Source organism: Lucilia sericata, unplaced genomic scaffold, assembly GCF_015586225.1.
Source record: "Lucilia sericata isolate MDLA Ls3-8-SP2 unplaced genomic scaffold, ASM1558622v1 Contig001470F_arrow, whole genome shotgun sequence".
NCBI lineage: Eukaryota > Metazoa > Arthropoda > Insecta > Diptera > Calliphoridae > Lucilia > Lucilia sericata.
In genome coordinates this window covers 80,001-90,877 of record NW_023995398.1, presented here as the reverse complement: position 1 = coordinate 90,877, position 10,877 = coordinate 80,001, and the positions used below count along the sequence as shown (strand labels likewise).

General features: G+C 33.9%; 1 protein-coding gene across 2 annotated transcripts in view; it reads right to left on the bottom strand.

The window, feature by feature from the left end:
• Positions 1–9,825: 9,825 nt before the first annotated feature.
• LOC119611515 overlaps positions 9,826–10,877 on the bottom strand; it is a 27,331-nt gene continuing 26,279 nt past the window's right edge. For both annotated transcript variants that reach the window (XM_037967124.1, XM_037967125.1), the window contains exons 8-9: positions 10,111–10,331; positions 9,826–10,039 (exon numbers count right to left, since the gene is read on the bottom strand). In XM_037967124.1, the coding sequence (XP_037823052.1) occupies positions 9,952–10,039; positions 10,111–10,331 (309 nt within the window). In that variant the 3' untranslated portion in view covers positions 9,826–9,951. The remainder of the gene's footprint in view (positions 10,040–10,110; positions 10,332–10,877) is intronic.

Genomic DNA, 10,877 nt, shown 5'->3' with positions numbered 1-10,877 from the left:
TGCATCTTGGAAACTCTTATATTATTCAAATTTTTTGTAGATAGATAGAAATTGGCGATAGATAGAAACTGGCGAACTTGCAATAATTTGCTTGACATCTTTTATACGTAACATATAATAAATCTGGTATTTATTTATACATATTCCTTTTAGGGTAGCAAAGCACACTGGGTATAGCTAGTTATATATAATTATAGTTGTTGTTTTATAAATTTTGTTATTACTTGAAAGAATCAGAAAAAAAATCAGAGAATTTTCATTTTGTGCTTAAAAGCATTTATTTGTACTGGTTGATAATTCAGAATGTGAGGTGAAGGATGAAACCGTTTGAATTAGTGTTTCAGTCAAAGTAAATTAATAAAGTAGCATCACTTGAACAGCTGACTATTTTTTTAAACTAGATAAATGAAGCAAATTGTCAAAGTTTGTTTTGAAAATTGTTAACATTGTTTACGTCGCCATTTTTAAATTGTGTTTTGCTATTTGTTAAATTTGTGAAAAGTTAAAAAAGTGAATTAAAAGTGGTTTTAAAGTAGTTTAAAAGTGTATTAATTGTATAATATATAATAATATAATTAAATCTTTAATATTTTTAACTTAAAAGTAATATTTTTTATTTATGTTTTGTTTCACATTGTTGTTCTAGGAAATTTTATTTTGACACAATCTTAAATTATTCCAAAAACAAAATACATGTGGTTGTTGTAGATGTTGTTGTACAACAAGAGATGTCGCTACTTTATTAATATACTTTGGTTTCAGTATTATAGAGAATAATCGTGTAGCTTCTAGTTCAGTTCTAGTTCAGTTCTAGTTCAGTTCTAGTTCAGTTCTACTTCAGTTCTAGTTCAGTTCTAGTTCAGTTCTAGTTCAGTTCTAGTTCAGTTCTAGTTCAGTTCTAGTTCAGTTCTAGTTCAGTTCTAGTTCAGTTCTAGTTCAGTTCTAGTTCAGTTCTAGTTCAGTTCTAGTTCAGTTCTAGTTCAGTTCTTTCAGTTCTAGTTCAGTTCTAGTTCAGTTCTAGTTCAGTTCTAGTTCAGTTCTAGTTCAGTTCTAGTTCAGTTCTAGTTCAGTTCTAGTTCAGTTCTAGTTCAGTTCTAGTTCAGTTCTAGTTCAGTTCTAGTTCAGTTCTAGTTCAGTTCTAGTTCAGTTCTAGTTCAGTTCTAGTTCAGTTCTAGTTCAGTTCTAGTTCAGTTTAGTTCAGTTCTAGTTCAGTTCTAGTTCAGTTCTAGTTCAGTTCTAGTTCAGTTCTAGTTCAGTTCTAGTTCAGTTCTAGTTCAGTTCTAGTTCAGTTTAGTTCAGTTCTAGTTCAGTTCTAGTTCAGTTCTAGTTCAGTTCTAGTTCAGTTCTAGTTCAGTTCTAGTTCAGTTCTAGTTCTAGTTCTAGTTCAGTTCTAGTTCAGTTCTAGTTCAGTTCTAGTTCAGTTCTAGTTCAGTTCTAGTTCAGTTCTAGTTCAGTTCTAGTTCAGTTCTAGTTCAGTTCTAGTTCAGTTCTAGTTCAGTTCTGTTCAGTTCTAGTTCGTTCTAGTTAATTCTAGTTCAGTTCTAGTTCAGTTCTAGTTCAGTTCTAGTTCATTTCTAGTTCAGTTCTAGTTCAGTTCTAGTTCAGTTCTAGTTCAGTTCTAGTTTTCCAGTTCTAGTTCAGTTCTAGTTCAGTTCTAGTCAGTTCTAGTTAGTCTAGTTCAGTTCTATTTCAGTTCTAGTTCAGTTCTAGTTCAGTTCCTAGTTCAGTTTCAGTTCTAGTTCAGTTCTAGTTCAGTTCTAGTTTCAGTTCAGTTCTAGTTCGAGTTCCGTTCTAGTTCCGTTCTAGTTCAGTTCTAGTTCCGTTCTAGTTCAGTTCTAGGTTCAGTTCTAGTTCAGTTCTATTCAGTTCTGTTCCGTTCTAGTTCAGTTCTAGTTCACGTTCTAGTTCAGTTTCTTAGTTCAGTTTCTAGTTCAGTGTCTAGTTCAGTTCTAGTTCAGTTCTAGTTCAGTTCTTAGTTCAGTTCTAGTTCAGTTCTAGTTCAGTTCTAGTTCAGTTCTAGTTCAGTTCTAGTTCAGTTCTAGTTCAGTTCTAGTTCAGTTCTAGTTCAGTTCTAGTTCAGTTCTAGTTCAGTTCTAGTTCAGTTCTAGTTCAGTTCTAGTTCAGTTCTTCAGTTCTAGTTCAGTTCTAGTTCAGTTCTAGTTCAGTTCTAGTTCAGTTCTAGTTCAGTTCTAGTTCAGTTCTAGTTCAGTTCTAGTTCAGTTCTAGTTCAGTTCTAGTTCAGTTCTAGTTCAGTTTCAGTTCAGTTCTAGTTCAGTTCTAGTTCAGTTCTAGTTCAGTTCTAGTTCAGTTCTAGTTCAGTTCTAGTTCAGTTCTAGTTCAGTTCTAGTTCAGTTCTAGTTCAGTTCTAGTTCAGTTCTAGTTCAGTTCTAGTTCAGTTCTAGTTCAGTTCTAGTTCAGTCTAGTTCAGTTCTAGTTCAGTTCTAGTTCAGTTCTAGTTCAGTTCTAGTTCAGTTTAGTTCAGTTCTAGTTCAGTTCTAGTTCAGTTCTAGTTCAGTTCTAGTTCAGTTCTAGTTCAGTTCTAGTTCAGTTCTAGTTCAGTTCTAGTTCAGTTCTAGTTCAGTTCTAGTTCAGTTCTAGTTCAGTTCTAGTTCAGTTCTAGTTCAGTTCTAGTTCAGTTCTAGTTCAGTTCTAGTTCAGTTCTAGTTCAGTTCTAGTTCAGTTCTAGTTCAGTTCTAGTTCAGTTCTAGTTCAGTTCTAGTTCAGTTCTAGTTCAGTTCTAGTTCAGTTCTAGTTCAGTTCTAGTTCAGTTCTAGTTCAGTTCTAGTTCAGTTCTAGTCAGTTCTAGTTCAGTTCTAGTTCTAGTTCAGTTCTAGTTCAGTTCTAGTTCAGTTCTAGTTCAGTTCTAGTTCAGTTCTAGTTCAGTTCTAGTTCAGTTCTAGTTCAGTTCTAGTTCAGTTCTAGTTCAGTTCTAGTTCAGTTCTAGTTCAGTTCTAGTTCAGTTCTAGTTCAGTTCTAGTTCAGTTCTAGTTCAGTTCTAGTTCAGTTTAGTTCAGTTCTAGTTCAGTTCTAGTTCAGTTCTAGTTCAGTTCTAGTTCAGTTCTAGTTCAGTTCTAGTTCAGCTCTAGTTCAGTTCTAGTTCAGTTCTAGTTCAGTTCTAGTTCAGTTCTAGTTCAGTTCTAGTTCAGTTCTAGTTCAGTTCTAGTTCAGTTCTAGTTCAGTTCTAGTTCAGTTCTAGTTCAGTTCTAGTTCAGTTCTAGTTCAGTTCTAGTTCAGTTCTAGTTCAGTTCTAGTTCAGTTCTAGTTCAGTTCTTGTTCAGTTCAGTTCTAGTTCAGTTCTAGTTCAGTTCTAGTTCAGTTCTAGTTCAGTTCTAGTTCAGTTCAGTTCAGTTCTAGTTCAGTTCTAGTTCAGTTCTAGTTCAGTTCTAGTGCAGTTCTAGTTCAGTACTTTTTTAGTGCTAGTTCAGTGCTAGTTCTAGTTCAGTTCTAGTTCTGTACTAGTTCAGTTATAGTTCAGTTTTAGTTCTGTTCTATGGTTTATTCGTTATCTTCTTAACTGATCTTAACTAATCGCAGTCCTTATAAATACAAATACAGCTTGGTATACAGCTGTATGCTTTACTGACTCTTTGGAAGGTTTTTAAATGAAATGTTTACTCAAATCACGAAATCCTCATCATCACGTTTAATCCCAATAAGCAAAAACCTTTGAAATGATGTAAATATATATTTGAAAACCTATTCAAATTTCATACATAGCCTTTGAGAACAAATTTGAAAATTTTTGTTTTCAAATGGAAAATTATGGCCTTCTTCAAACAAAAAGGCAGTTAGAAATCAAACGTATTGTTCAAATGTATTTCAAATTTAAAAAAAGGCTAGAGGGTAAGCTGTGAAACTAAAAATTTTCAAACGTATTTCAAGTATTCTTATTATTATTTCATACATATTTCAAACCCTAATATAATGCTAACTATTGCAAAATTCATATATTTTTTTACATCACCTGAAAATAAAAACATTCATACATTTATTTTAGCATATTTTTCTTTTATATCTCCGATTATTTCTCCTATATTAACGTTTTTTTCGCTCCTTTGCTGTAGAAAAAATGTTCTGTTTTTATTTTTCTAAAATAATTTATTTTTTGAAAGAAACTTTTCTAAGTTCAATTAAAACAAAACTTTGAAAATTTTATAAATATCACACATTATATTTTTTTAAACGTTTTTGAAATTATCATGTTTATTTCAAAGGTTAAACTTTAAAATTTGAAAACAATTTGGAAAATACATTATTTAGTTAAGAAAAAATTTCAAAAATATTCACAGGTTTGAATCGATGTTTATTGGGATATAATAACATGTTTGTAAATAAGTATTTGTAGGTGTTTGTGTTTTAGTGAGTGTTGTGTTTGTATATGTTATTTCAACATTGTTGTTTTTTTAAATCATTGTTTTTAACTTTCGTCCTGTATGCTGAGTTTTGTTATTTCCTCCACAATTAATTAAATTCCATCATATCGCGTAAATTGAAATGCTAACTATCCCTTTACAGCCACTGAAGCGTGTTATAACTAACGGGCAAATGGTTTTTTTTGTATTTTAAGTTTTTTGCTTTACAGCCATTGCTATCATCAGCATCGTCATGATGGTTTATTTGGCTTCTACTACTACCATACTACATCACTAGTAATGTTGCCAAGCATGTTTGTTGCAAATGTGATGCCATTATCATCAACAATATGTATGATGAACGTAGTAGGGTTTGCGATAGTTGCAATTTGCTTCGATTAATCGACAATCTTTAAGTAGCATTTTTGATGACCTTAATCTTATTTCTAACTTAATTAAAAATACATTCGTGTTTAATATAATTCTATATAGTTAAGAATATTTTTCCAATAAATAGTTGAGTTTTTTAGGAAATGGGCAAACAGACAAACGGACAAATAGATAGATATAGATAGATAGATAGATAGATAGATAGATAGATAGATAGATAGATAGATAATAGATAGATAGATAGATAGATAGATAGATAGATAGATAGGATAGATCTCGCTAGCTCGCTCGCTGCTCGCTCGCTCGCTCGCTCTCGCGCGCGCTCGCTCGCTCGCTCGCTCGCTCGCTCGCTCGCTCGCTCGCTCCTCGCTCGCTCGCTCGCTCGCTCGCTCGCTCGCTCGCGCGCGCGCTCGCCTCGCTCGCTCCTCGCTCGCTCGCTCGCTCGCTCGCTCGCTCTCTCTCTCGCTCGCTCGCTCGCTCGCTCTCTCGCTCGCTCGCTCGCTCGCTCGCTCGCTCGCTCGCTCGCTCGCTCGCTCGCTCGCTGCTGCTCGCTCGCTCGCTCCTCGCTCGCTCGCTGCTCGCTCGCTCTCTCTCGCTCGCTCTCTCGCTCGCTCGCTCTCGCTCGCTCGCTCGCTCGCTCGCTCCTCCTCGCTCGCTCGCTCTCTCGCTCTCTCGCTCGCTCGCTCGCTCGCTCGCTCGCTCTGCTCTCTCGCTCGCTCGCTCGCTCGCTCGCTCGCTCGCTCTCGCTCTCTCGCTCGCTCGCTCTCTCTCGCTCGCTCTCTCTCTCGCTCGCTCTCTCGCTCGCTCGCTCGCTCGCTCCTCGCTCGCTCGCTCGCTCGCTCGCTCCTCGCTCGCTCGCTCGCTCGCTCGCTCTCGCTCGCTCGCTCGCTAGATTAATTAATTTTGATGCATCCGATTTTAGGTTTTCTTCCTAAAACCCGATTGCTGAAGAAAAATATGGGCAAACATTGATAATTGAATACCCTACTATGTAGTCATATGTTTGTTGCCAATTACTTTCATACTTACGACATCTAAAGTTTTACGGCCATGTTGCTGCATAAGTTTGTGTGAGCTTCAAATACACATACATATGTACAAAAGGAGGGAACAACCTTCACTTCAAATACATTAAATATGTACATTTTCACAATGATATTTTAATTTTATCTTCGATTAGTTTGTGAATATTGATTAGTTTGTGAATATCGGCTCAAAATCAAGAGCCGATCGATTTTATTTGATAATTCCTTTTGCCTCTCGTAGGAGTTAAAGGTTTACCTTGACTGCTGGCCACGATGACGATGATAAAGTGCATGTGTATACATTTTGTGCTGCTGTTGTTGTTGTTCAAATGTTTATGTACAAGTACAATATTGTTTGTGTCCGTACATGTTGTTTTTATTTTCCTAGATGTAATGTTATCCTTTTAAATAGATATAAATATATTTACACACACGTATACCTATACTCCCATTTATATGCATACATATGTATGTTTATAAATATTTACTTGTATGTACATATACTATGTATATATTTGCTATCTCCTTCATTCTTTTCCATTTACTCTTTCTTGCTTATTGTGTGAAAAACATTCAAAAATTACTTACTGCGGTTTCAGCGGTTTTTGAACGTGTTGCTTATTTGCAACTGTTTTCTATTTCTTTCTTTTACAATGTTGTAAAATGCATTATTTCCTCTTTTTTTTGGACGTTTGCTTGTCTGTTGTTTCTGTATGCAACAGTGTATCCTTATGTGTGTTGTTAAAGTAAAAAAGAATATGTTGTATATTTACGTGACATCATGACTTTACAAAGGCCAGTTGTTGCAACAGAAGCAGCAACAACATAACTTTAACTTATGCTCTTAAATATTCACAACAGACATAAGACAGAATCATTATTTCTTTTGAAGTCAGAATTTTAGTTTTCAAAAGTAATTTTAATGAAATTGTTATATTTTGTTGGTTGTATGACTAATTGACTTATATTTGCAACTGCATCTAAATTTATTGCTCTGATTTATCGAAAACCTAAAAAATACTTATCATTTACTTTATCCGTTTTATATATAATCCAATATAAATCATTAACACTATTTCAAATATGATTAAAATTTTAAATTGATTTAATTTAACCATGTTTAAACTCGTTGCCCATAAATAAATCTCCCAAAACCACACTAACTGAGTAAATCCCTAAAATAAAAATACATATTTTAAAATTAACACAATTTACTTTACAATCAACCATAAAATTTTAAATGAATTGCAAACTTGTATTTTTTTTTGCAAAAAATACCTTTTATGAGTTTATATATTGCAGTTACTACCGTATTTTTATAGAAGTTTTGTATAGATATCGTTGCTTACTACTCAACTAATCTAAAACATTTGTTTTACTCATTTACATCTATCCATAAAATACACGGTTTGTTGTCAACTCTTATCGCTGGGAAAAAAACCATAAATTCAAAATGTGTCAAATTTTCTAAAACATGGAATAGAAAATGCGAAAAAAAAGTTACGGGAAAAAAATGTGTCACAAAACGGTAGTAAAATGATGTTGGCGAAGTGTGTGAGTAAACAAGTACATTGAATGTATTTGGGTTGGCTATATGTACATTTATGTCGGGACTATAGGGTGGATCCTTTTTAAATTATTTGCAGAAAATTTAGGTGAAAAGAAATCTTTCCTGACTATAGTCTATAGTCCTGATTATAGTATATAATTCTGGCTATATATATATATATATATATATAGTCCTGACTATAGTCTATAGTCCTGACTATAGTCCTCACTATAGTCCTGACTATAGTCTATAGTCCTGACTATAGTCTATAGTGCTGACTATAGTCCTGACTATAGTCTATAGTCCCAACTATAATCTATAGTCCCGACTATAGTCTATAGTCACGACTATAGTCTATAGTCCCGACTATAGTCTATAGTCCCGACTATAGTCTATAGTCCCGCCCGTCCCGACTATAGTCTATAGTCACGACTATAGTCTATAGTCCCGACTATAGTCTATAGTCCCGACTATAGTCTATAGTCCCGACTATAGTCTATAGTCCCGACAATAGTCTGTAGTCCCAACTATAGTCTATAGTCCCGACTATAGTCTATAGTTGTGACTATAGTCTATAGTCCCGACTATAGTTTATAGTCCTGACTATAGTTTATAGTCCTGATTATAGTCTACAGTCCCTACTAGAGTCTATAGCACCGACTTTTGTGTATAGTACCGACTATAGTATATAGTCCCGACTATAATATATAGTTCCGACTATAATATATAGTTCCGACTATAATATTTTACTTTACAATAAAAAAAAAATACGAGTTTGCAGATTATAGTCTATAGTCCCGACTATAGTCTATAGTACCGACTATAGTCTATAGTCCCGACTATAGTCTATAGTCCCGACTATAGTCTATAGTACCGACTTTAGTCTATAGTCCCGACTATAGTCTATAGTCCCGACTATAGTCTATAGTCCCGACTATAGTCTATAGTCCCGACTACAGTCTATAGTCCCAACTATAGTCTATAGTCCCGACTATAGTCTATAGTCCCGACTATAGTCTATAGTCCCGACTATAGTCTATAGTCCCGACTATAGTCTATAGTCCCGACTATAGTCTATAGTTCTGACTATAGTCTATAGTCCCGACTATAGTCTATAGTTCTGACTATAGTCTATAGTCCCGACTATAGTTTAAAGTCCTGACTATAGTTTATAGTCCTGACTATAGTTTATAGTCCCTACTATAGTTTATAGTCCCTACTATAGTCTACAGTCCCTATTATAGTCTATAGTACCGACTTTTGTGTATAGTACCGACTATAGTATATAGTCCCGACTATAATATATAGTCCTGACTATAGTATATAGTTCCGACTATAATATATAGTTCCGACTATAATATTTTACTTTACAATAAAAAAAAAATACAAGTTTGCCGATTATAGTCTATAGTCCCGACTATAGTCTATAGTCCCGACTATAGTCTATAGTCCCGACTATAGTCTATAGTCCCGACTATAGTCTATAGTCCCGACTATAGTCTATAGTCCCGACTATAGTCTATAGTCCCGACTATAGTCTATAGTCCCGACTATAGTCTATAGTTCTGACTATAGTCTACAGTCCCAACTATAGTCCATAGTCACGACTTTCGTGTATTGTACCGACTATAGTATATAGTCCCGACTATAGTATATAGTCCTGACTATAATATATAATCCCGACTATAATATATAGTCCCGATTACAGTCTATAGTCCCGACTATAGTCTATAGTCCCAACTATAGTCTAATAGTCTATAGTCCCGACTACAGTCTATAGTCCCGACGATAATCTACAGTCTATAGACTCGACTATAGTCTATAATCGCGACTATAATCTATAGTCCCAACTATAGTCTATAGTCCCAACTATAGTCTATAGTCCCAACTATAGTCTATAGTCCCAACTATAGTCTATAGTCCTGACTGTAGTCTAAAGCCCTGACTGTAGACTTTAGTCCTGACTGTAGTCTAAAGCCCTGACTGTAGACTTTAGTCCTGACAGTAGTCTATAGTCCTGACTGTAGTCTATAGTTCCAACTATAGTCTATAGTCCCGACTACAGTCTATAGTCCTGACGATAATCTACAGTTCCGACTGTAATCTGTAGTCCCGACAATAGTCTATAGTCCCAACTATAGTCTATAGTCCTGACTGTAGTCTATAGTCTAGACTATAGTCAATAGTCCATACATGGTCATAAACATGAAGAAAATGTTGTAAGGAATCTCCCCTAATTCCACTACATAGGAGTTACAATGTTAGAAATTCCCGTTTTTCCACTGATATTAAAATAATTTGTACTCGACTACAGAAGAGACCAAAAATATGCTAAAAATCATTTACACATACATGTTTGAAGTGTTTTGCTAAAATTATAGCCCAACCTTTAAAAACGTGTCAAACAATTCGGGAAAAAAAATAACACGAAACTATCGTAAAACTAGAATATCAAATAACAACGAGTTAAATTAAATTGAGTTTAATAAAAAAAGTAAAAAATTAGAAAATTTACAAAAAAATTTTAAACATTTTAATACAATTATATTAACACATACATACATATGAGGGAAAAAAAGTAAAATAAAAATAAACTTATTTAGAAAAAGTTTAATACACAGCCAAAAAATTCAATTTAAATTGCTGGCGGTACATTTTCTGCATATTGATTTTCTCTATTACCAGATGGTTCATAACTTATGGCCACTATAGAATTTTCATCCCTTTGTTTAAAGGGAATAGGTAGATTATGGTAAATTTATTAAACTTTTAATTTTGTTTTATTAGCTTTTACCTTTTACTTACAGCAACTCCCATAAATTTTGTACTCTTCCATATGATTTGTGTAAAATGTTTTGTGTCCTCATTGAATTGTGGTTTTTGAAAATCATAATTTGTAATTTCATTATACCAATTGCTTACAATTTCATCGGCTGTTGGTATGACTGCGGGGAAATGTATAATACTGATGGCATATTGCGAAATTGCGGAGCACGGTTCATTATCTGATAGAAGCTGGAAACAAAAACTTTTTATGATGTTTTTACTTGCTATCTATCTATCTATCTATCTATCTATCTATCTATCTATCTATCTATCTATCTATCTATCTATCTATCTATCTATCTATCTATCTATCTATCTATCTATCTATCTATCTATCTATCTATCTATCTATCTATCTATCTATCTATCTATCTATCTATCTATCTATCTATCTATCTATCTATCTATCTATCTATCTATCTATCTATCTATCTATCTATCTATCTATCTATCTATCTATCTATCTATCTATCTATCTATCTATCTATCTATCTATCTATCTATCTATCTATCTATCTATCTATCTATCTATCTATCTATCTATCTATCTATCTATCTATCTATCTATCTATCTATCTATCTATCTATCTATCTATCTATCTATCTATCTATCTATCTATCTATCTATCTATCTATCTATCTATCTATCTATCTATCTAGCTATCTATCTATCTATCTATCTATCTATCTATCTATCTATCTATCTATCTATCTATCTATCTATCTATCTATCTA